This window comes from Mirounga angustirostris, unplaced genomic scaffold, assembly GCF_029215605.1.
Source record: "Mirounga angustirostris isolate CCGP_5_RB_7025 unplaced genomic scaffold, mMirAng1.0.hap1 SCAF_1, whole genome shotgun sequence".
Classification (NCBI taxonomy): domain Eukaryota; kingdom Metazoa; phylum Chordata; class Mammalia; order Carnivora; family Phocidae; genus Mirounga; species Mirounga angustirostris.
The window spans coordinates 28,524,418-28,551,433 of NW_026991709.1; the positions used below are offsets into that span (position 1 = coordinate 28,524,418).

The 27,016-nt window shown below is 38.0% G+C and overlaps 1 protein-coding gene across 1 annotated transcript in view; it reads left to right on the top strand.

Annotated features, from left to right (window-relative positions):
• Positions 1 to 27,016, top strand: part of SAMSN1 (SAM domain, SH3 domain and nuclear localization signals 1) — a 419,971-nt gene that overhangs the window by 267,471 nt on the left and 125,484 nt on the right. Inside the window, exon 12 of the mRNA XM_064580112.1 lies at positions 19,717 to 19,848. Within this exon, the coding sequence (XP_064436182.1) occupies positions 19,726 to 19,848 (123 nt within the window). The 5' untranslated portion in view covers positions 19,717 to 19,725. The remainder of the gene's footprint in view (positions 1 to 19,716; positions 19,849 to 27,016) is intronic.

The window sequence follows — 27,016 nt, forward strand, 5'->3', positions numbered from 1 at the left end:
GTTTCAATTGTTAAATTTTTCTACTGCTCAAATTCTACCAAACTTCTTGGGTAACATGAGATTCCGCCCTGGGAGGTTACTTCCTTATTTCAGGTTCCTTTTGCTGTAAGCAGGCCATTCTTGGCCTCTGCTTGTGTAATTGCTCAGAGCGTACTTTTAGTAAAAACTTTCTATCATTCACATTTCTAAGGGGGTTCACTCCCAGCAACATGCTCTGCCAAATGCCTGCTATTAATTACTTGTTGCCTGGGGTTCAATTTCCCTTGATTGAAACATGGCCCTGAAGCTTTCCATCTCCATCTGAGTTCCCCATCTTTTTGCTCAAATACCTTATGCTTTTCATTCTTCAAGCTTTGACTGAGCATCTACTTATCTGGGCATGGAGATTACCAACACAGATAAAATACAACCTTTGTGTTCTGGAAGCTCACCCTTGAGAGTGGGACAGCTGTGTAGACAGACACATGTGATATTGTTTGATAAGTGCCATGATCTATTTCCAGGTACCATGGCAACTTAAAGGAAAGATATCAATTATATGTTATCAAGGTGGGGATAAAGAAGGCTTCACAAAAAAAGTGACCTCTAAGTCAAGTTTTGAGAAGGGGGTTGATATTAGGTAATGAATGGTGTTGGAGAGGTCAGAGCACTCTAGAAAGAGAAGGAGAATGTGCCAAAACATGAAAAAGAGAGTTGGTGCATTTATGAAACTAGAAGATATTTTCTATGGCTGGGCATAAAGTGTGCAGGACAGATGGTGACACTGGAATGACAGAAGCTATTGGGGCTAGGTCATGAGGGGTCTTGGACTTCATGCTAAGGTCTGTGGCTTTGTCCTGAAGGTATTAACCTTGATTGTACTTCAGGCCTGTTTCAGAATCCGAAGGAAACAGAGCAACTTCTCCCAAGAAAAATGAACATTCACAGAGGAAAACTCAAATTCATACAGGTTTCAGAAATCTTTCAAGTCTCCAGATTAAAATCCAGTACTTTAGATGAAGAAGCATTGACTTAGGTGGGAGAGAAGGATGTCCGGATCTCTCAGCAAAGGAAGGAGTTTTCTGGTGGTATAGAGAGTGGTGTACACAAGGATACCTTGGGCACTGACACGCAATTAAGAGATGGTTGCAGAGAGCCTGGTGAGCAATTATGGAGGCATACACTGCAACACTGGTCATTGACACTGAGCAGAAGTAATCATGGCCTCAGATGTGAGCCTTATTATGGATGTAGTATTGTTAGAAAGTATTTATTGATTGGATATAGTGGAGAGCAAAGTGTCCCAGAAAAGAAGGGTGGAGTTAACTGACTTGAAGCCTCCACAAGAAGTCAGTTCAGTGTAGCCCAGGCTGAGGCCTTAGGTAGGTCAGAAGCCCAGAGTTTCATTAGTCAGAGTTTTGCCCTTTTGTATTTTTAGATTTCTGCCCTTGCTGAATTTAAGGAATGGATTCTTTCCTTCTTTCCTTTCTTCTCTTCCTTCCTCCCTTCCTTCCTTATCTGTTTTAATTAGTCTGGATGAGTCCAAGAGTCTTCAGCCTTTAAAAGATCCTCAGGTCCGGGGCACCTGGGTGGCTCAGTCGAGAAGCGTCTGCCTTCAGCTCAGGTCATGATCCCAGGATCATGGGATCGAGCCCTGCATCGGGCTCCCTGCTCGGCGGGAAGCCTGCTTCTCCCTCTCCCACGCCCCCTGCTTCTGTTCCCTCTCTCACTGTCTCTCTCTCTGTCAAATAAATAAAATGTTAAAAAAATAAAAAAATAAAAAAATAAAAGGTCCTCAGGTCCTTCTAATGTGCAGTGAGGATTGCATAGCATTGCTTTAAACTCTCCCTATTGAATATCAGTATTCTGTCCGTTCAGTATTCAGTATTTTTGCACGACCTGTGTTTTCATACATGTTACCAGGATGCCCCAAATCTGTCTTTGATCTGACAAATACAGACTGCTGCCATCATCTAACTAAGGAATATCACCAACCCCTATTAGGTGGGACTGTCCCAGGATCATGAGTTCCTTTTGGGCTGCACCACCATTTTGGTCTGTGTAGTGTGGGTGTGTAGGGATGGGGATGGGGGCTGGCCAGTTATCTCAACATTTTCTGTTGTTAGAATTTTCCTACTATTTCATAAAAATAAGTGTTTCCAAAAGACAAGATAGAATTAGAAATTTTATGAAATGTTTTAACTCTCAGAATGGAGCTCTTCTTATAACGTCTAAGCCTATTGCTTGACTTTTATATCTTTGAATTTTACTCAAATATTCAGGAATTATCTTTGTTAAACAAGGTAAATCTGCATAGTAAACAACTTCATTACAAATAGTTATGGAAGTACTTACCTAAAATGAATTATCTTCTTTTATATTTATAGTTTTGTGACCTGAGCTCACTCCTCTGGTTCAAACAGCTTTATTTAGGACCATAGAAAAACACGTGTCCTGCAGAGAAGTGCTCAAGGTTGTAGGATTGATAAGTGTACAGTTCATAGTGGGGATTCAGGGGAAGCATTGGTTAGTAGCTGTGGGAGTGTGAGGACAGGATTAGTGACAGAGATGACAACTGAGGCGATTGTTAAACTATCAGGTGTCAATCAGCAAAGAGAGAAGGACATTCTAGAGAAGCATAGACCAGAACAACATATCACACAAGATCAAAGTTCTTCCTGATGGTGTGAGCATTGTGTGCAAGAAGAAGGAGAGACAGGGTGCTACAAGAGGTAAGCTAAGGTGTAAAGAAAGCAAAAGACCTTTGTAAGCCATCGGTAGCAGATGCTGTCAGAACCTCACCATATCCCTTGTACCATAACCAGCTCACTGTGTTCTAGTGCTGACATCAAGCTGTGCCTAGGGCTTTACTAGTCATTCTGGGCACTCCTGGCAGGCCAGAAGTGCCAAGAAAAGTGAAACCTCTGTCCCAAGAGCATGCTGACCAGAGTTGATATGTATATACCCCAGCAAACGTACCCCCATAATGAGATAACTCTGAGACATGGGTTTTGCAGCATGTCTCAGTATTCCAGCAGGATTAAGCTTCAGTCACTCTGCCTTCCTGTCTCTTTATCAGTTCCTCATTCCCTTTCTGGTATCCCTTGTCCTCCCATATAAATAGTCAGCACATAAACCTTTATGTCAGGGTCTGCTTCTGGGAAATTTTAAGCTAACACAACATGATAAGGAGTGCTAGGAAGTTCAGGTGTCTTAGATAAGAGTGATTTTGAGAGAGATCACATTGACAGGAAGGGGATAAATGAAGTGGAGGTGGAAGAGAGTAGAGGCAGCAATACCAGTGAGGAGAGACTTGCTAGAGTCTAAGGAAAGATGGTAAAGACTGAACTAAGGCACTAAGGGGTTGGAGGGTGGAGATAGATTTGGAGGTACTGCAGAAATTTTATGGCAGTAGATGGGGAGGCAGTAGAATTGAGGTCTTAGGGAGGACTGAGAGGGAATGGTCAAAGGAATAATAGAAGACCAGGAGAAGGGGTTATCCATTCCAGGAGGGAAGGCGTAATCAACTGTGCCAAGAGCTGCAGAGATGACATCACCATCAATGCCTTTGTTGGATTGGGAAACTTTGAATCATAAAAACCTTCTGCAAATCACTTTTCATCCAGAATGATGGGGCTGGAATTCTGATTGTAGCAGATTAAAAATAAATAATATGACCGAGCGATTATAAACCAGTCTTTGGAAGAACTTGGCTATGAGAGGAAGGAGCAAGAAAGTGATGGTTAATGGAAGGAGGCTTAAAGTCACAGAGGGTGTTTTTAAAGGCAGGGACAGGTTGAGCTGATGTATAGACTACAGTGATAGAACAAGTAGAGGAAAAAAGGCTGAAAATACATCGTTAGTAGTATAAGGTCTTTGCTCTAGAAGAGGTAGAGGGGATGAAAGCATGAACACAGCAAGGAGTTTAACCTCACACTGTCAAGTTAAAGAGAAATTGTTCATATGCCAGATACATGAGAGGATGAAGGAAGTCAGGAAGCTAGTGTAAGAGAAATGGCAAATTCAAAATCCCTTCTTCTGGTATTTTTATAGGCATTCCTGAGAACTCACATTCATGAAGAAAGACAGAGTGTTTTTGCAGGTGCAATCCTGGGTCTTCAGCTGTGTGCTATAGAAACAGAAGGGGAATATAACCAAGGATTGGGAGTGGGGAAAGAAGGAAGCCAACTTGGGAAATGGGACTGTAAAGTTTATGATGTTAATGATTTTTAAACATTTTTGGAAGCAATGGAAAGAAGAATGCAAAGAAAATGAGTTTATTTTTTTAAATGCTTTTTTTTGTTGTTTTGCAATTCCCATTTGCTAATGTCATCGAAATTGTGTCGCCTAAATTTTTTATATTTTGAAAATATGAAGATGACATCATATATGTACATTACTCCTTATCACTCCAGGAGCAAACAAGTCAATGAATGCTCTAAGTTTTAATGAAGCAGGTCATTACTTTACACCAATTTACTAACTTCTCTAAATTCTACCTAAGATGTGTACACTGATCACCCTAACATCTACCCCTCCTGCACAAACACACAAACGAACCCAGAGCTCTCAATATTAATCCTAAATATAGCTCTGCCTGACCTCTGTCTGCTATGTATAGGCTTAGTAGATTTTAGTTTTTCAGATCTTCTTTTTGGTGTCTTAATTTCCTAAAGTTCAAGAGACAGCTGTCTGGGGCCTGAGAGCTAAGATGATGAACATGCAGATATCAAGGAAATGGTTTTCTTACATCAACAGCTCCATTTAGATCTGAGCATTTCCTCATTCTTGTCTGACAGTAAAGCTTCATAAGTTACAATATGTGCTGAATTCAGACATGTTCTTTCTTACTGATGGGAGTGTTTAGGGCTAACTTCTTTAGCCTGCTTAAATTTAAGTAAGACAAGATCTAATTAAAGTAATTTTCAGGTTCCAGTAGTTTGACATTTCGACTGTGTATTCTGTAGAAAAACAGAGCATTCAGATATTTGTAAATTACAACAATGGAAAATATTAAAGTTTTTTTTTTTTTTTTTAAGCATTCAAAGAAGGCTTGTTTTTATTTCTGGCCAATGATGCTTTCTATTTTAGCCCTCACCAGTCTAAGAAAAGTAAAGCGTTTTGTCTTCTCTTGCTGTTGGGGTTTCTCGTAAGAGTACGCTACTTTTCTTTTCTGCATATTAGAACAGGAAGTACGGTTGACTGGTTGACTGACTTCCTTCGTTTAGTATCTACATGGCTAAAGTTTCGGCTTCATAAAACTGGTTGGATCTTTGTGATCCAAGTGAAATTGAAGATGAAGCAATTAACCACTTAATTCGAACTATGTTAACAGTTAATCCAAGTAATTTTAACATTGGGCACTTTCACACCCTGAATTATGGATGAAGACAAATCTACATAGTAGAATATTGGTGATGAGCCAGTGTCAAATTGGGTCATTTAGGACATGAAGCAGACAGTCCAATTTCTAGCATAGAAGATTTGTAATCATACTGGATGACTTCTGTTAATGTTGTCAAATGGCTAAACTAGCAATTTTCAATGATTTCCAACTTGCAGTACTATAATGTTGTTTGATTTTCTGACATGCTCTGTCACTTCTATATTCTATATGGCACTTTTGCATTTTAGTAAGTGACTTTATACTTACAGGTGAGTTTAGCTGAGCAACTACATGCCACTTTACTTGCAGATTTTCTTTTTCTTTGAGTTACCTAAAAACCCTCTAATTTGCCTGAAAGGCAGTTTTGGAAATCATTGTATTAGAAATAAAGAACTGTGAGGAGTCCTAGGGACCATCTGGTCCTCATCCTTATTTTAGAGATAAGGAAACAGGCCAAGAGAGGTGAAATGAACTGCCCAAAATCAAACATCTAGTTACTGGTTGTACCAGTTACAAAATGGTTGTCAATGTTCTTGCCCCTTGTGTCCGCATCCATTGCAATGTGACTTTGCAGCTTCTTCCATTAAAAGGAGGCATCTGCTTCCCCACACCTTGAACCTGGGCTTGCATTTAGGCTTCCTTTGGAGGACAGAATGCAGAACAAATAAGGTGCCAGTTCTGCTATAATAACTAACACATAATTTATTTTATTTTACTCTTTGTTCAACTCCCTGAGTATTCTAGAAAATCAGCAGTACTCAAATTTTTTTTTCTCAACTCTCGCTCGCTTCCAGCCACTTGGCAAATTTTCAAATATTTGCTTTCTTTGCTTATATATTGTATAATTCCTCTTACATCTTCTACCTCATGAAGCTTTTTAAGTGTGTTCTTTTCTGGTTTGAGTTTTTAAGAACATCTTTGGCTGAAGTGAAATTTTTGACTATGCTTTGGGCATCACTTTGTGGCACAAAATTTTAATCCACTTAACAGCTCTCAGCACATGTATTTTTTTGGCAGGCAGGTGATGCTGTCAGCCATGTCCATACCAGCTGGCAAATTGCAGCAAGCAAGTAACTCTTGAAATGAATAGGAAAATATCTTTAACCAACGGGGAGGTCAACTAGCTGTGTCTGATAAATTTCAGTTCTTTGTTACCTGAAGCTATGCACATTAGCATAAGACATTATCATATGCGTGGCCTGAATAGAATCACATTATCTGAAATCCTCTATTTTGGATGGTTTACTCATTCTTATCTGCGGGGCAGTATGATGTAATAAAATGAGCACTGAATTTTATGATTAGGACTCCTGTGTTCATATTCCAGATCATCTGTGCATTAGCTATGTCACTTTGGGAAAGTCAGTTAACTTCCCTTAAATTCAGTTTCTTTAGTTTTAGTTTCCAATTTACTTGGGTTTTTTGTTTGTTTGTATGACAATAAGGTGAAGCATGCAAAGCATTTTGTAAGCTGCAAACTGCAAATTCTCATCTCTAGTCCTCTGAGCTCTACACATTTTGCATTTGCATATTGGACATTCTCTGCTGGATGTCTCACATCTAAAATCCATCTCAATATGCATTGCTCAAGCTTTTATTTTCTCCTGATTTCTGAAGTTCTATTACTTGGTACTCACATTTTTGCCATTTTCCAGGTTTCAAATCTCGGAATAAGTTTTTGATGGCTCCCTCTTATTTATTCCTTATAAGACATGTATTTATTTACTTATTTATCCAGCAAATGCTTATTAATCACCTTTCTCTTTTCTGCTCCTGCACACCTTCCTTCTTCCAGTCCCATCTCTTTGTTTCAAAGCAGACTTTGCTCCATCTTATCTCTCTGTTTCAAACTCTTCTCCTCTGGATTTGGCATCCATCTTGGATCTCTCGGCCTGGACCTTGACCAGATTTGATTCTTTCTCTTCTTAGGCTTTTCTCCAGCTCCAGTGACTCTTGTCTCTGGTAAGAACACCTTGTTCCTAGTCTGCGCCCTTTAGGACCTGTCCCCTACCCCCAAGAGCCCACTGTGCCACTAAGCCACTTTGTTCCCACTCCCATCTCCCTAATGGAGGAAGAGACTCAAACACTCTAAGTGACACCGAGGGTGTTACCCAATTATAATCAACGTTTCCTCCTTGATAAAATCAGAGGGATACCGACCACCTCCCCAGGCCACCGTGAAATGGGGGGACACATATGACCGACAGAGAGGAAGCCCTCACAGCCAAACAGTCCTTCCCAAGGACCTGGGTATGGTTGTGCTATGGTCGCGCAATGCTAGATACAGTGCTCCTCATCTGACGAATCAAAATAAAAGCAGCTTAGACTCGAATTAAGAGATGAGAATGAAATGTTTAGTACAATCTGTGTATACAGATAAAATATGAAAGGCAGTGTAGGTGGATGAGTACAAAGTGGAAAGGTAAGAAGTGTGAAATAGGGTCACTCAAGGAAGACAAGCAGGCAGTGACTTGTAAAGAAACTAACAGATGTGAATGGGTGAAAAGACAGCAGGAGGATGTTGTAGGTGTGGAGAATGACATAGGAAAAGGCTGGAGAACAAAACAGTGTGATGTTGTGCTGCTAGCCTGATAAATGAGAGGATACGTTTTAGGTTAAAGATGGTGTTTAGAGTGGTAGAATCGTACCAGTCACAGCCGACTTAAACTCCTGTCCTAGTAACAGAAATACATGTGAGCCAGTGTTTCCAGGAATATCCAAATTTTATTTCCATTTAAAGCTATGCATTTTGTTGTGTCGTTAGGAACTTAATGAATTTGTAAATTCTTTGATTTATATTAAGCAAGTGATCTCTAAACCCACTTTCAGATGCATTATTTTAAATGTGAAATAATATTTGTGGAGGGAAAATTTGGCTGTGTTTAAGCAACCATCCTTCCAAGGGAGGTTTCCTGTGTTTTATTTATGAACACTAATTGCCTTCCCTTTCTGTGTGAATTGGGCTAGAAAATCACAAATGCAAAAGTCTTTGGGTTTGTCTAATCCAGGCCCTGCATATTTACAAATGAGGAGCAGGAGAGGGAGGTTAAATGTCTTTCACAAGGTGGCCAAGTATGAAATTTAAACTTGGCTAGACAGTAGCCAGGATGAAATTTAAACTTCTGTCTAGATTTTCAATCTAATGCTTTAAAAAATTACTGAAGGATCTCGATAGCCAAGGATCAAAGAAAAAGAGCACTGCTGTAGTACATCCACTACCAAATAGCAAGATTTGCTCTAAGGCTATCATAATTAAGAAAGTGTAAATGTTGGCACAAAGACCAATGGAATGTGATAGAGATTCCAGAAGCATATCCCCACTGAAATGGTGCCTTGATAAGATGTGGTGTGGATGCCACTGTATATCAACAGAGAATTGATGGTCTTCCCAATATGTAGTGCTGGATCCATTGGATATAGGAATGAAAGACAAACAGAAAAACCCCTCCTTGACTCCTACCTTATACCCAGCACAGAAATTAACTTGAGATAGATCACAAACAGTAGATATGAAAGCTAAATCAATCAAACTTCTAGAAGTTGACTTTGAAGTAGGTAAAGATTTCTTAACCAAGACACAAAAGTTACTAACCAAAAATGATAATAAATAAAATAAATTTAATTACTTAATTAATAAATAACTAAGAACTTCTGTTTATTAAGTGATAGCATTAAGAGGATAAAAAGTCAAGCCACAGGCTGGTAAAAGATCTATATATATTTGTCAAAGTTCTCATTAACAGAGCATAAAGAATGCTTACAAAGAAGTAAGAAAAAAGGTAACAAGAATGGGTTAAAGATTTGAACAGATATGTCAGTGTCAAAATGGCTAACAAACATGAAAAGTAGCTCATTATTGTTAAAACCGCAACTGAAACACATATACCAGCACAGCTAAAATTAAGAAAACTAACAATGCCAAGTTTTTTTTGTTTGTTTGTTTGTTTTTTTAAAGATTTTATTTATTTATTTGAGAGCGAGAGAATGAGAGACAGAGAGCATGAGAGGGAGGAGGGTCAGAGGGAGAAGCAGACTCCCTGCCGAGCAGGGAGCCCGATGCGGGACTCGATCCTGGGACTCCAGGATCATGACCTGAGCTGAAGGCAGTCGCTTAACCAACTGAGCCACCCAGGCGCCCCAACAGTGCCAAGTTTTGATGGTGATATAAAATGACTGAAATTCTTCACTGCTGATAGGAGTGTAAATGGGTGCAATCGCTTTAGAAAATTATTTGCTAGTATCTACCAAAGCTAACCATATACCTAACCTATGACCCAATTTTCCACTCTTAGTTATATATCAAAGAGGAATGAATGCAGATAACCACCAAAAGACCTCTATATGGATGTTCAGAGGAGCTTCATTCATAACAATTGAAATGAAAAAAAAAAAAAAAAACCCAACACCTATTGCCCATCAATAATACATGGGTAAATTATGGAATACTTACATAATGGAATACCACACTGTAATGAAGAACAAATTACAGCACAGATGAATGTCCCAGACATAATGTTGAATAAAAATTCAGATCTACATTAAAATTTTTAAAAAGTGGAACTAATATATGGTGATAGAAGTTAGAATAGTACTTACCTTGGGAGGGGGTGAAGAGGGTACTCGCTTGGCAGGGGTGGATATAAGGTAACCTTCTGAACACTGGGGGCTTGATCTGATCTGGGCAGTTGTTGCATGAGTATTCATATATGTAAAAATTTATTGAGCTGTATTATATACTATGGCTTACCATATGAATGCTGTATCTCAATTTTTCAAAATTGGCAATGATGTTATTCCCTGAACCAAATAATTCACCAGTAGGAAATCTTGGAGAACATTTTGCCTTATTTCTTTTGGGCTAATAAATGCTTCAAATATTTGCTGTTGTCATCCCACCACCATAGCTCCCAATCCTTGTCTCATCATGGCACACATAGATAATGCTGATATTTTTATGGCAGACTGACACTGTTCATAGCCAGAGGAGACAGGTCCAGAATCACTAGACCCTCTAGGGCCTGTGTGGTGGCCTGGAGGTATATCAGTATTTTGGTTTGGCCAATTCTGTGAAAATCTAGGCTGTTTTAGCATTATCAAACAACACATTGGCATAAAGGCAGATACAGTCAGATTGCTCTCAATAACAATACATAAAGGCTACATAAGCAAAATGAGAAGTTCAACAAGCCGACACTGATGGCCCTCTCATGGCATATATTTTTCTTGATCCTAAATTTGTACTATGCCTAAAGCAAAGAGATATTACATTAAACAGCCACGTGCACTTCCTCGTGTCGTCATATTTATAAAGGAAAAGTATTTCAATTTGGGTTAGACAAATGCAGTCTTCCAGAGTCATCAGTACGAGGTAGCTAATATGCAGTGCTCTCTGAGGCTAGTGATCAGGGCTTCTCTTGAAATCTGTTGGGCAGAAGATAATAGTTGTATTTGCTTTTACCTATCTGTATCTTTTCTATTAAATTAAAACTTTAAAAACTACTAATTTAAAAAAATGACAATGTTATTTGTAGTCATAGATCATTCTTTAAATTGAATACATTTTTTTCATTTAGTTTACTTTTGTTGATATTTTTAAACTCTAATGTATTCCAGTTTGCTTACAGTTTTAAAGTCATCTTTCATTCATTGCAGTTTCTACAGAAATTTGAAAAAAAGATGAAGAATCTCAAGATTATCCAACTCTAGGCCATATGCTTTACGGATGAAATTGAGGCACAGATATATCATGTATATACTCTTCCTCTGCTGGAATACCCTTTATTAAATGTTTCTCTTCTCCACATCTGCAAATCACTCCTTTCTAAAACAAATCTTTTGAACTTCCTAAAAGCTTATTCCTTGTCAAATTCTACTTTGTAAGAAACATTAAAAAACATTACCAAATAAAGGTTGAAGTCTCAGCATTGCAAAATTAACACACTTCTGTAAACCTTTGTCTAATAAACATGGCTTTCCCTAGCTTTCCTTGAAAATCAGTCCCTGAAAAGGCAAGACACTTATTGTCCTCTTCTCTCTCTCTCTCTCTCTCTCACTCTCTCCTCCCTTTCTTTCATTGATACTGGATGCTTAAAAATGGGGAGGGGCGCCTGGGTGGCTCAGTCATTAAGCGTCTGCCTTCGGCTCAGGTCATGATCCCAGGGTCCTGGGATTGAGCCCCGCATCGGGCTCCCTGCTCCATGGGAAGCCTGCTTCTCCCTCTCCCACTCCCCCTGCTTGTGTTCCCTCTCTCGCTGTGTCTCTCTCTGTCAAATAAATAAATGAAATCTTTAAAAAAAAAAAAAAAAAGGGGAAACAATGTTATCTCGGTTGACTGGCTAATAGATACGATAGATAAATAGATAATTTCTATGAATCACTTCCAAAATTGTAGGTATTTGCATGTTCCACTATTCTAATTGTGCCTCTTCAAAATGTATTACTTTATGTTTGTGCTTTGTTTATGAAATTTCAGAAATAGATGAGATAATAAATGATTATTAAGCTAAGACACTTCTTTGCAATGAAAGGACTGTATGATTTATAATTATTTCAGTTTCATTTAAGGAAGTGTCCCCTGGAGATATGGTAGGGTCTCAGAATTGTCTGTAGGATAATTTCATGCAGTAGTCCACAGATATGAATGTAAATAGATTTACCTCTCCAGCCTGAAGGATTTTTCCTCTCCCCACCCCCACTCTAATTTAACCATTTTTCCTGTTCTGAAATATCTATCATGAGTATCATGAGCTAGAGAGACTTTAGAATCCTCCAGATCCAGAGCTTCCCAGCTGGCGTGTGGTGACATGCTGAGATGCCAGGAAGGGCTATGGATGTGTTGAGATATCATCTCCTTGGAACTTGAAGTGACTGGTGGAGCCTTGAAGAAACTTCCATTTGCTTTTGTGTGTGTGCTGTTATGTGAAAAATGTTTAGAAAAACGTATTCTATCTCTTTTCTTTTGTAGATGAAGAATTGAAAGCCCTTTGAGTTTTGAAGGCTTTGTTAGAGGGTTCCTTAGTTCTAAGCCTAGGTGCAGAATCCAAATCTTGTGGCTTTTGCTCTGATGCACGTTGGCCACGACACACTTCCTTCCTTCTTTTTGAGTGAGACAGTAAAATTTAGTGGCTGCTCTTGGTAAGCACTTTTATTGGAAGGAGCAACCAAACTAATTCATAACAGTTTGCTGAATTCTTCCTGGAATTCACTTTATATACATGGGTATCAACTCATATAAGAAGACTTTAGGACAGATTCTATTATCACTTTTTTATAGAAGTGGAAATTGGCATTCAGAGAAGTTAAGTGACTTGTGAACGATTTCATAGTAAGTTACTGAATTCAAATGCAGATCTGTCTGGCTCCAAAGCTTATGCTCTTTGCACACTATCTTGATAAATACCTGTTGGAATGAAAAGTAATTGTCATCTCTATAACATACAGAAATTCTGCCTGTAGAAGAGATAGATAAAAGATAGTTAATTTTCAGTATATGAGAAGAGAAGGAGAGGGGAGGAGGAAATAGGGGCATTCACTGTGCCTACCAGGACCTAATCTCCTCTTTGAATTGGTGATGGCTTTTGGGGAGTGGGTGTCCTGGTATGATTCCTTGGAGACCTTTTGCAAAAAGAATCTTAGGATATTTTATTGTTTTTATTGCTTCTACCAGGCACATGAATCAGGAAATATTCAAGTTGAAGAAAAGTATAGAGAGACAAATTTTTACAAAGATTTAAAAAGTTAGATACTATAGTATTATCTTTAGATTCTGCCGGTGGTAACAAGTTAGTGGCAAGGAAGAGAGAAAGATAGACAGACAGAAAGAAAGGAAGAGAAAGAGAAGTTCTAGACTAAAGAGACTTAAGAGACATGATACCCAAAAGTGACATGTGGTCCTTTTTTATTTGGATCTTGATTCAAATGGAGCAAATGAAAGCAAAGATCCTTTTTTTTTTTCCTTAAGATTATTGGGGGATTTAATTATGGAAAATGCTTTGGCTATCTTGGCACCTAGCGGACCACTTAGTGGCTTAAAACAATTTATTTTCTCACAATTTTGCAGTCAGGTCAGGTCTTTTGGGGATGCCTCTCTGCCCCATTGCCATAACTAGGGTGACTCATCTGGGACTTGAGGACTTATTTCAAGGATGGCCTCACTCACAGGGCTAGCACCTCGGTGCTGGTCGTCAACTTGCAGAGCAGTGGGAGCTGTTGCTAGAACCCTTTATGTTCCTTCATGGAGGTCTCTTCATGTGCTGCTTGGGCTTCCTCACGATCGGACAGCTGGGGTCCAAAAAGGAGGAAATGGAAGCTGGCAGTCCTCCTAAAAGCTAAGCTTAGATCTAGCACAGTGATATCTCTTCCATATTCCATTTATCAGTGTAGTCACAGCTTCAGCCCACGTTGAAGGAATTGGAGAAATAGACTCCATCTCTCTGTGGGGGGGGAATGACACGGGGAGGTACTTGAAGTTATCAAGGAATAATTTTAAAGTGTAACAATGGCACTCTGATTATCTAAGAAAATGTCAAAAAAATTTTAGAGATACAAAGTGAAGCATGTAGGAGTGAAATGACATGATGTCTGGGGTTTCAAATACTTGCGCAGGAAGGAAAAATGATAAGGATAAAATGGGATAGATTTAGCAACTGTTGTTATATCTTGATAATTTTTGAATATAGTTGATGGGAATATGAAGGGATTAGTGAACTCCACTTTTGAGTATGTATGAAAAGCTCATCATCAATTTTTTAAAATATTCGGTCTTGAAATAATATTATAGTCCCTAAAAGAGACTCAAAGTTCTAGTCTCATCCAGTTTCAATTTTGATTAAATTTTAATAATCACATCTTCTCAGGATACACTGTAAATAATACTCCCCCAAAGTACTAACTTGGGGAAAGCATGCAGAATGGAGAAACTTACAGGGGTACTATGGTGGCTATTGGGAGGAATAATAGAAGGCAGCCAAACATGGAAGACCGCTTTACAATGGTGCCGATGATGTACTTTTTTCATTTGAAAGCAACTGTGTGAGGACTTCATGCTCTGAGGTTCTGCATCCATCTTCAGAACATGAAGGGAAGGCAGGGGAACTGTAGAAAGTTACTATTACTGACCTCACTGACCCTTTGCATCAATACCAGCTGTTGTCAATGCACAGACCAATCCTTATATGAGAAGAGTAACTCTTCTTAAGGAAGCATCCTCAGATATGTAATCTGTTACTTGGAATTCAAAGCATTCCTAACTCACAACAGTCTTAAAAGCAGAAGGTGCCAATGTAATTTTCCAGGCTTTCCTAATTAAAGAACAAGGGACAACTATAGATGCCTTTTCTGAGGGTATTAGAAATAAATGTTATTTAAAGGAAAAATAAGTCCAGGACCAGCTGAAGAAGAAGCATATTTGCAAGATGAAAATTGAACTTTCCAGCAATTCCATCTCTGGATATGGACTCAAAAGAACTGAAAGAAGAGACACTGGAAATTTGTACAGCCTTGTTTATCGCAGCATTATTTACAAAAGCCGAAAGGTAGAAGCAGCCCAAGTGTCCAACAACAGATGAACGGATAAGCAAAATGTGGTATATACATGCAATGAATATTAAAAGTCTTAAAAAAGAAGGAAATTCTGACATATACTACAACATGGGTGAGCCTCAAAGACATCATACTGAGAGAAATAAGCCAGTCACCAAAGGACAAATACTGTATGATTTTACTTACATGAGGTACTTAGTGGAAGAGAGAAATTCATAGAGACAGAAAGTAGAATGGTGGATGCCAGGGGCTGGTGAGGAGGGAGGAATGGGGAGTTAGTGTTTAGTATGTTCAGAGTTTCACTTTTCCCAAGACGAAAGAGTTCTGGAGATGGATGGTGGTAATGGTTAATGACAATGTGAATGTACTTAATGCCACAAAACTGTGCATTTTTAAATGGTTACAATGGTAAATTTTGTTATGTCTATTTTACCACCATAAAAAGTACTTATTTCAGTACCTTGTCATAGAAAAGATCCAACTTTTTTTTTTAATTAATGGAAGGTAATAGAGTGATGGAGATAGAGAGGCACACATGGGACACGGCCTTGACCTACCACCTTTGAAGGGAAGGTGCTACTTTTATATTGAAGGGTGGTCTTTTTGTTCAAGGTTTGCTTCATCTTTTCAATTTAGTTAGCTAGGTCTATGATTGTTTTCACTGCAGTTTTCCTTCAGATTTTAGTAATATTATTGCCACCTTCGAAATCTGTTTACACAGAACATGGTACGTCTCCTTCTCTCATTTTATTATTCAGGCTTCCTCATTAGTTTAGAAAATTGTTTGTTCAATAAAGACCTATCTTATTTGATCCTGGTCTCTGAATCCCCTGGATTATGGCAGGGATTTTACTCTGTGATAATCTCCCATGAGAACTGCCCAAACAGCTGTGAAGCCAAGAGAGAGCTACAAGGGGTGATCACATTCTCAGGCACAGCAACAAGGGACCGAAGCCTACCAAAATGAATCTTTTCTGCTTTTCACTGGTGAGTTTCTTTACATGCATCATTGATATCCACATTTTTATTTTATTGTATCAATTAAAAGGAATGGAATTAGGGATACCCTAAACTTCCTATGTGGTGATTAATTAATACATTTAGGGTCTCATAAAAAAAATCCACATCAGAAAGAAGAAAAGGATGTTTTTATTAAAGCACTTAAGCCAACTCATTCAGAGGCAAGTAATTTAACAAAAATATATATATATATACATTTATCTGAAACAATTACTAGTTATTTAACATTTTGATGCTGAATTTTTTTTTTGATGCTGAATTTCTAAGAAATATAAACGGTATTTTTGAGGAACTATTTTATTTATTATAAATATGAGAAAAATTTTTGCAAAATATGCTGCATTTAGGTTACTTGCCTTGCTCTGAGATATCCTAGAGATCAAAATTTCCTCTTTACTGTTTGAATAATGAATTCCGTTTAATGTTTTAAATTACCATGGAGGCAGCTTTCTGAGTCAGACAGTACTGTAAATGCGAGGTACAATAGATTATTCCAGTCCTGCAGATGTGCTCATTCAAGGGTATAAGCACTTCTCAAATTCTTTTTTACATTATTACCTTTTTTTTTTTTTTTGGTTTAGCCTGAAGTGGATCAGTGAAAGTTAGCAGGTAGTCATAGATCTGGAAATACTTTATAACTCTAACCTGCAGTTGTGACCATCTGCCAATGCTAAAAATGAATTTCAAAAATAATTTTATTCATTTCTATCTGTGTTTACAGCAGTACATTATGCCTATTCATTGGTTTTTCAAGATATGGATGGGAGATCCCTGTCATTTGTGGAAATAAAATGGTTTACCTTGATGTTTGTTTTCTTTCCAAATTGCAAATAAGATTAACGTAGTGCTAGAGATGGTGCTGACATAGGTTGTAATACCTAAACAGGAGGCATTTTAAGCCAAGATAAGGGATTTAATCTTGGAGCATCTTGAAAAATAAAATGCAATTGTGAGTTGTGGCAGGCTGAATCATCGAGTTCTGATTGCCTATATAGTCCCAATTTACAAAATAATTGCCGGTGCTCAACTTTGCTTTGTGCCAGATAAATCTGACTAGAGAAATCCCATTTCAGGTGATTTAAGTGGTATTGTGCATTCTTTTCTAGTCGATCTAAAAGAGCTATATGCAATTTATGTGAATATACTTCCTATGGAAATAGGCAGTGTAGCAGCAGAGAGGACGGCGTTCCGAAATCACTCGGAATGGCTCTATAATCAGTATGCTAATGTTACTGTAACATAGCATGGCTCAGCATAGTGTGGCATACGTTTTTAGTCCTGCTATTGAAGACATCTAACCATCTAATGAGCATCACTGTCTTTCTCTGCAATAGAGGGAAAGGAGCATGTACTCCAAAAGGATTGCTTCAACGCTATGCCTCATGGACTCAGTCTGACTGCAACTCTTTTCCATGTTTTAAAGTTGTCCTTAAACATTTTCTTGTTTGGAAACATGTTTGATTAGACGGAACCATCATGAACACTGAAATATTTTGTTCAGGCATTCCAAAGTTTGTCAAAGTTAATGGCTTTCATAATAAAATGTCCACAAGGTACTTGGAAAAAAATCAAAACTATTTTAGGTGCTTTTTATTTCTTCCTGTGGGGTAAATAAATAAAATTGTTTAGCGTATGGGCTCTCAACCAGGGTGTTGTGACACCCTACTGTGCTGTTATGAGCTGTGACAAAGGGGTGGGGTTACAGCTTTCGCCAGGAATTTGTGCATAATTCAAAACATTTTGTCTGTGCCTGTAGGAATGTGAACATATGGGACAGGCATTTAAAATAAAGAGAATAAAAATCACTGATTTAGTGGAAAGAATGATTTCAGAATTAAAAAGTAGAGGTGTATATTTCTATATCGATCTTTAAATCTGTAGGAAGGAGGTGGTTTTAAATATTAAGCATCAAGTAAAGATTACCACTAAAGAAAGCCAGAGAAAGAGTTAAGCATTCTCTTATTTAAGTGTAGGGGGAAATTGTAAATCTTTTAGTAAATGGGGTTTTTAAGAGAAATAATAAAGCAAACTTAATGAACTACCCATTCTGAACCAAGGATCCTATAAATAATCCATTAAAGGTGATCGCTGTTATCTTGGATCTATAAACTCGAAATGGGGTCTTTCAAAAGGGAGGCAGGGATATCCTTTTATGTATGCCACTCTGACTCCAGAATTTTTCTTACAGTTTTAACATTGTGATAAGGCTTTTAGAAGACTTGCTCATTAGAAGCAGGATGATTTTCTTATTGAGCTCATTGTATAGTTACTGAGTTTAACACGATTTTGTAACCCAGTAAAGTTACAAATCAATTATCCCTGCACCATTTCTTCAGTGATTTGTAATAATGCTGCCTCTATTTTATTTGGACTCTATTCTATCCCTTTGGTTTATCTCTACCCCTTTCCTTATACCTGTTCTTTTATTAGGGTAATTCTAATGCTAAGGGAGACATCTTATTCAACAGAATTCCCTCTCCTTGTCCTTCTTCAAAATTTGGACTTTTTAAGTCTTTGCGCTTCTAGGTAAATTTCAAATAATATGAAAATCTTTGATGGGATTTTGGTTAAAATGGACTTAATCTCACATCATCTTTAGGGGAAATTGACTTAATTATGGAGTTGAGTCCTCCCATCCACAAACATGTGTAGCTTTTCATTTATTCAAGTTTTCTTTTATGGACTCTTAAGATATTGTATAATTTGCTCTATAAAATTCATGCACATCTTTTACTAAATTTATTGCTAGGGATCTAAGAATTTTGGTTGCTGTTGTGATTATTTGTTCCTAATTTGTTTCTGCTGATTTATAGATGCATTATTGACTTCCTGATATTGATATTGCAAGTAAATAATTTTGCTGAATTAAAAAAATTCTGGTAGTCTATGTTTTTTTCTTAGATTTCCCATACAGATAATCTGTAAGTTTTCCTCTTCTTTGGTAATTATATCATTCTCAGCTTTTCTCTATCTTCTTGTCACATTGACAAGTAAGAATGCCATAACAGCAGACACCTAAACCTGTTTCTCACATTCAGGTATTACTCCTAATTGAGTCTTCCCGAGGCTTTTGATAAATAATCCTACTGAGGTTAAGGAAGTCCTGTCTTTTCCCAACTCGCTAAGATTTTATCACAGGTGAATAATAAATTTTTCAAATACCTTTATTATTTCAATAAATTTCAATAAATTTCCTGTTTAATATTTTAAAAGACATCTAAATGTTGAAACATCCTTATATTCCCATATTAAATACTGATTGACCATGGTGTATTTTTTTTTTTTAAAGATTTTATTTATTTATTTGACAGAGAGAGACACAGCGAGAGAGGGAACACTAGTAGGGGGAGTGGGAGAGCGAGAAGCAGGCTTCAATTTAATTAAATTTAAATGTGTACATCTCATTTAGAATTTCTTAAAACTATAAGTAAAATTGGTCTGTAGCTTTTCTTGAACTGACAAGGAAATTCTGTCATTTTATTTTTCTAGAATACCTATTAATCTTGTGTTGTAACATCTTAATATACCTTCCACACTTCTACGTGAATGTTCTGTGTGTTTTCGCATTATCCTTATATGCTCATGATCTCAGGGTCGTGAAATGGAGCCCGGCATCTGGCTTCACGCTCAGCGGGGAGTCTGCTTGAGATTCTCTCCCCCTCTCTCTCCTTCTGCCCCTCCCTCTGCTTGTGTGCTCTCTCTCTCTAAAATAAGTAAATAAATCTTAAAAAGGAAGACTTTTCCAGGAAATATCATTTTATTTTTTGCCTCATAAATCTCTTTTATTGCAGGAAGGCTCCATGGACAGCTTATGTGAGCCAGTCCCAGAGCAACAAACTAACCGAGAAAGCACCTCTGTCAGGACTGGTTCTCTTATCTCACCTTTTGCAGAGAGTGGAAAAGCACACGACAGTCTCTTCATGGTGAGTGAAGCCTCGAGTTTTGTGGATTGCTCCTCTATTATATATTTAGGATCACTTGCTTCATGATACCGGTTAATACAGCAGAAACCACTGAAAGTTCTTCATTTACTTTTGGTTTCTGAGTTTCTCTTCATTGTTGTCTCTTTCATGATTTTAGCTTATTAATATAAACTGCCATTTATAGAGTATGTATTACATAAGTTAACTCAGTTAATCCTCAAAGCAACCTTAGGACAAAGAAATATATCTTTTTCGAGATTAGGAAACTGCAGGAGAGAAAGCAAAATAACTTGCTAAAGGCTATATACCATGAAGTGTTAAAGCTGGCAATTAAAGATATATGGGTCTGCCTCAGTAGTTCATCACTAGGGTACTGGTAATCAGGTCTTTGGGATGGAGGGAGGGAACCCCAGATTTGTAGCATTTGCCGATTGCCTGGGTGTAAATGCTTCTACCGTGGTCATTGTCGAGCTACCAGTGGTTTAATAATAGGCTTACAATACCTGAATATTTATTTGTTCATTATCTCCAGTGCCAACAGCAGCATACCAGTGGTGGCTTTAAAATCCGTGCTAACCACTTTACTAAGCTGCTCTTTGTATTTATGGACACACACCGTGAACTTACAAAGCATGAGTATTACTAGAATGCAAATGCAGATAGTTTTTTTGAATTATGTTTATAATTACTAGAGGCAGAGAGTTCTCAGTGCTCTGCAAAATTGGCCCTGTCCCTGTTTAACAGTGCTGGCTGTTCTCATAGTTGATTGTGCTGTATTTAAATTAATCCCATACTAACGAACTTATTTTGCTTCTCTTGTGGCTTAGTACAATACAAAACATCCTATGTCTGCTACAAATAAAGAACTTCCCTATACTTATAGGGAATGATCATACTTTTCCCCAATAACAACACAAAGATTAATATCCGAGTCCTTTTTTATAAGTAGGTGATGTCATATATGACATTATTTGTGTTGATCCTCACAATAACTTTAGAGAGGTTCAGAAATGTTGAGAAAGGGGCGCCTGGGTGGCTCAGTCGGTTAAGCATCTGCCTTTGGCTCAGGTCATGATCCCAGGGTCCTGGGATTGAGCCCTGCATCGGGCTCCCTGCTCAGCGGGGAGCCTGCTTCTCCCTCTCACTCTCCCTCTGTGTCCTCTCTCTCTCAAATAAATAAATAAAATCTTAAAAAAAAGAAATGTGGAGAAAGGTTACATAACTTTCCCAATTAAAAAAAGGATGACCCAGGATTCAAATCCAGAAAAGTACCTTCAAGTTTTATACCTACCTTCATACCTACCCGTTTTATTCCTGGGGGACATTCTTTGAAAACCTTTTTGTGTAGCTTACAGATGTAAGCAATGTCACATTAGTTAGCAACCAAGTTCAATAATAAGTCTCAGTCAGTAAAAATAATCCAAAAAAATTTAGTGTAGTGGAAACTCTTCCCTCAATCATACCCTTTTCAATATCCATGAAGATGTTGATGTTGACAGATATGCAGAAGAGGAAGCAGCAATACATTTTACATATTAATGTGAGAGAGTGAGACTTACATGGAGACTCTCAATTGACATTGCAAAATGTTTGTAAGCATTTTTACTCTATAATTAAAAAGAAAAATTGAATAGGCTGAAGAGCCTGAAGATACTTCCTTAAATGTGTTAGTTTAATAAATATGCATGAAAAATAAACAAGTTCGTGGCCAAGCAGTCTACTAGAATTTTTATCAAACTTCCTTACATTGCAAAATAGATGAGAATAATGAAAACATGATTTAAATTGCTACAACTCTCTCTCCATGTATATATAGAACACACACACATATATGTATATAGTCATGCATATCATATATATAGATATATATCTCCATATTTAATTTTAAAATTTATGCATACATATAAGCATAAATGTGTATGTGCGTGTGTGTATACACTTTTGAAAGGCAACCAGTTCAACCATTGATTCTTTTTTTTTTTTTTTTTAAGATTTTATTTATTTGACAGAGAGAGAGACAGCCAGAGAGAGAACACAAGCAGGTGGGGGTGGGAGAGGGAGAAGCAGGCTTTCCGCAGAGCGGGGAGCCCGACGCGGGGCTCGATCCCAAGACCCTGGGATCATGACCTGAGCCGAAGGCAGACGCTTAACGACTGAGCCACCCAGGCACCCCTGATTCTACTATTAGTTGTTAAATTGTACCAGTCCTTTCAAATTACCACTGACATTTTATTTCTTTTTTTTTTTTTTTTTAATTTATTTGAGACAGAGAGAATGAGAGACAGAGAGCATGAGAGGGAGGAGGGTCAGAGGGAGAAGCAGACTCCCTGCCGAGCAGGGAGCCCGATGCGGGACTCAATCCCGGGACTCCAGGATCATGACCTGAGCCGAAGGCAGTCGCTTAACCAACTGAGCCACCCAGGCGCCCCTGACATTTTATTTCTAATAAAAATGATTCCATAGCTTGGATAAAATGAAATCAGTCTTTTAAAAAAATGACATTTAGTGATTTAGAACTTTCTCTCTGAGCCTCTGAAGAATGGATCATTTTTTTTTCCCTAGTATTCTCACTTCCTTTTTTTCCCCCCTAAATCAAGGGAAGAAAAGTTTTGGACTAGTCTTGATAGTATCAGAAAAAAGTATTCTTTTTGATTCATGTTCTAGAAATATTATAAAAACACCCCTAAAGTTCATGGAGTTATATCTCAAGCTCCCAGTCCTCAACCCAAATGTATCTGTAATCTTCCCAGAGAGGAGAGGTGCTCTCATACTCAGACTCTTTAGAAGCAACCAGACAGCATATCTAGTTGTTAACAGTGGAAATTAATAGCCCATACTAAAAATATCATTTGTCATATGAATTGAAAAGAAAAATCTGGGGTACCTGGGTGGCTCAGTCAGTTAAATGTCTGACTCTTGATTTCAGCTCAGGTCATGATCTCAGGGTTGTGATATCAAGACCCTCACTGGGTTCCATACTCAGCATGGAGCCTGCTTAAGATTCTCTCCCTCTCCCTCTCCTTCCCCCCTACTCTCTCTCCCTCTCTAAAAAACAAAAAAGAAAGAAAAGAAAAGAAAAATCAAAATGAGAGTAGAATCCTAGGCTTCCTGGCTTCCCTTAAACATGTTTTATTTATTCATATTTATTAGGAGTTTTGTGAGGTAGAAAACACTGTTCTAAACAAGGTATGGAGTTATATAGATGCATATAGTTATATAGATCTTATATATAAGATAATCCAGACTCCCAGAGGAGATGATCCAGTGTAGATCAAGTTCACATTTAAGGGTTGAATAGGTATTAAAGGGAAAGAAGTTTATTTGAGGATTTTTAAAATTAAAAAAAAATTAATTGAAGTATAGTTTACATATACTATTAGTTGCAGGTGTACAACATAGTGATTTGACAATTATCTACATTATGTTGTGCTCGCCATGATAAGTATAGTAACCATCTATCACCACACAAAGTTATTACAATATTATTGATTATATTCCCTATGTTCTACTTTTCATCCCTGCAACTTATTTTATAACTGGAAGTGTATACCTCTTAATCCTCTTCACCTATTTTGTCTATCCCCTGCCCGCTTCCCCTCTGGTAACCACTAGTTTATTCTTTATATTTATGAGTCTCTCTTTCTGTTATTGTTATTCATGTGTTTGTTTTGTTTTCTAGATTCCACATATAAGTAATGGTGTTTGTCTTTCTGTCTGACATATTTCACTTAGCATAATTACCTTCTAGGTGTCTCATTGTTGTCACAAATGGCAAGATTTTGTTCTTTTTATGGCTGAGTAATATTCCATTGTGTATATATATAACACATCTTCTTTATCCATTTACCTATTGATGGTCACTTAGGTTATTTCCTTATCTTGTTTATTACAAACAATGCTACAATAAACATAGGTATGCATGTATCCTTTTGAATTAGTGTTTTCATGTTCTTTGGGTAAATACCCAGAAGGGGAATTACTAGATCGCATGGTATTTTTATTTTCAATTTTTTGGGGAACCTACATACTGTTTTCCACAGTGGCCATACCAATTTACATTCCCACTAAAAGTGCAGGAAGGATCCCTTTTCTCCACATCCTCGCCAACAATTGTTATTTCTTGTCCTTTTGAGACCACCTATTCTGACTGGTGTGAGATGATATCTTATTGTGGTTTTGACTTGAATTTCACTGATGATGAGTGATGTTGAGCATCTTTTCATGTGTCTATTGGCCATCTGCATGTCTTCTTTGGAAAAACGTCTATTCAGTATTTTGGGATTTTAAATGAGGAACATCTGAAATATCCAGCTTCCATTTTAATTGCAGTTCCATGAGGGGCTGGTAATGGAGAGCTGGTCCAAAGATAAATCAATTTAAAATACAAGACTTCAGGGGCACATGGGTGCTCAGTCATTAAGCATCTGCCTTCAGCACAGGTCATGATCCCAAGGGGCCGGGGATCGAGCCTCACATTGGGCTCTGTGCTCAGCGGAAAGCCTGCTTCTCCCTCTCCCACTCCCCCTGCTTGTGTTCCCTCTCTCTCTGTCTCTCTCTCTGTCAAATAAATAAATAAATAAATCTTTTAAAAAAAAATGTTTGTACCTCTGCCAATTGGGGGTTAACTGGATCGGTCCTGAATTATCCAGTTTGCTGTCTGTATTGACTGAAGTAAGCAAATAATTGTCAATTTTCGCTTATATTTTGTAACCCATAAATTAAATTGGTAAGAAATTTAAGCCTTTTCAAAATGAGCTTTAAATTGGGGTGTGGAGTAGGGGCAATGTCCCTATTATTTATATGTTGCACAAATATTCATTCAATAAATATTTGTAAGCAAAATGAATGGATCAGTGAAGTTCCATTAATCAAGCTAAAGGAAGTCTTAATAATGAAGTATGTATTGAACAGACATTTCTCCATCAAGAAGACATACAAATGGCCAACAGACACATGAAAAAATGCTCCACATCACTTGGCATCAGGGAAATACAAATCAAAACCACAATGAGACACCACCTTACACCAGTCAGAATGGCTAAAATTAACAAGACAGGAAACAACAAATGTTGGTGAGGATGAGGAAAAGGGGAACCTTCTTAAACCATTGGTGGGAATGCAAGCTGGTGCAGCCACTCTGGAAAACAGTATGGAGGTTCCTCAAGAAGTTAAAAATAGAGCTACCCTATGACCCAGCAATTGCACTACTAGGTATTTATGCCAAAGATACAAATGTAGTGATCCGAAGGGGCACCTGCACTCCAATATTCATAGCAGCAATGTCCACAATAACCAAACTGTGGAAAGAGCTGAGATGTCCATCAACAGATGAATGGATAAAGAAGATGTGGTTCATATCTACAATGGAATACTACGCAGCCATCAGAAAGGATGAATACTTACCATTTACATTGGCATGGATGGAACTGGAGGGGATTATGCTAAGTGAAATAAGTCAATCGGAGAAAGACAATTATCATATGGCTTCTCTCATATGTAGAATATAAGAAACCGCACAGAAGATCATAAGGGAAGGGAAGGAAAACTGAAGGGGAAGTCATCAGAGTGGGAGAAAAACCATGAGAGACTCCTAACTATAGGAAACAAACTGAGGATTGCTGGAGGGGAGGTGGGTGGGGGCTGGGGTAACTGTGTGATGGGCATTAAGGAGGGAACATGATGTGATGAGCCCTGGGTGTTATAGGCAACTGATAAATTATTGAACACTACATCTGAAACTAATGATGTACTATGTTGGCTAATTTAATTTAAATAAAAAATTTTTTTTTAAATAATGAAGTATGTATGATGCAGTGTCGAAAAGCATGAGCTTTAGAGTTGGGCAAATAGGAGTTCTCATCCTTACCAGCTATTTGACCTGGGAAAGTTGCTCAAATTCTCTAGACCTCGGTGTCCTTCTCTATAGAATGAGAACAATCCCCTGTATAGGTTCAGCTGAGTTCTGTTGCTGGAAGACAATCTCCTCTTGATCCTCCTCCTCTCCACATGCAGGAAGGATTTAGTGCAGAAGTTGAAGAACCTGAGAAAGGCTGCAAACTGCAGCCTGAGGGGGCCTGGATTTTATGGCCCATGAGCTAAGAGCCACTTTTGCATTTTAAAAGATTTGCTTAAAAACAAAAGCAAGGGCGCCTGGGTGGCTCAGTCGTTAAGCGGCTGCCTTCAACTCAGGTCACAATCCCAGAGTCCTGGGATTGAGTCCCACATGGGGCTCCCTGCTCAGCGGGAAACCTGCTTCTCCCTCTCCCACTCCCCCTGCTTGTGTTCCTGCTCTCGCTGTCTCTGTCTTTTCTCTGTCAAATAAATAAATAAAATCTTAAAAAAAAAAAAAAAAGTAAAGAAGACTGTCAGAAATTGCCTCTGACCCCCAGAGCCTAATATATTTCTATCTGGCTTTTCAGAGGAAAAGTTTACTGACCCCTAGAGCTGTGCAGTTACAAACACAAGGGGCAACTGAGTGCTTGAAAAGGGGCTGGTCCAAATGTGAATGGCAGGAGGGGTAAAATACATACCATAGTTTACAGACTTCGTATGAGAAAAGTATAAAACAGCTTAATTAACAATTTTTATGTTAATTGTTGAAATGAGAATATTTCAGATACATTAGGATAAATGGAATTTCACTCATCTCTTAACATAGGATGGTGGCCTCCACGTCACATCCCACCTTTCAAATGTCACATGGATGCTTATATTCTGCCAGACTTAAATTATATCTGTTCTCCAGGCTTTAGGAAACTTGTAGAATGTGGTTTTTAGCCTTTTGGCCTCTGGTGGATGAAGGCACACCAGAAGGAAGGTGAGGAGATGTTAAGTGTTATTCTACTATGTCCACCATCCTTCCTTCTGAGACTTCTCGTACTTATTATAATTGGCATTACCATCCTCAAAAAAACAAAACAAAAAAAGAAAATCAGTGCCCTTTCACCTCTGGAACTCCTTTGCTGTGGACAGGGAGGATGGCTAGCTTTCTGAAGGTGGCTCTCCTTTGTCTCTGTAGAAAATAATTTACATCATCCCTACTCCAGGCTTACAGTATTATCCTAACATTTAAAATGAGTTACAACTCTTCTGTAATATTTGGGTCTTATAAAGTGGTGATAAATTAAGACTTCTGATTTTTTCCAGTTAAGATGGAGAGGAATGATTA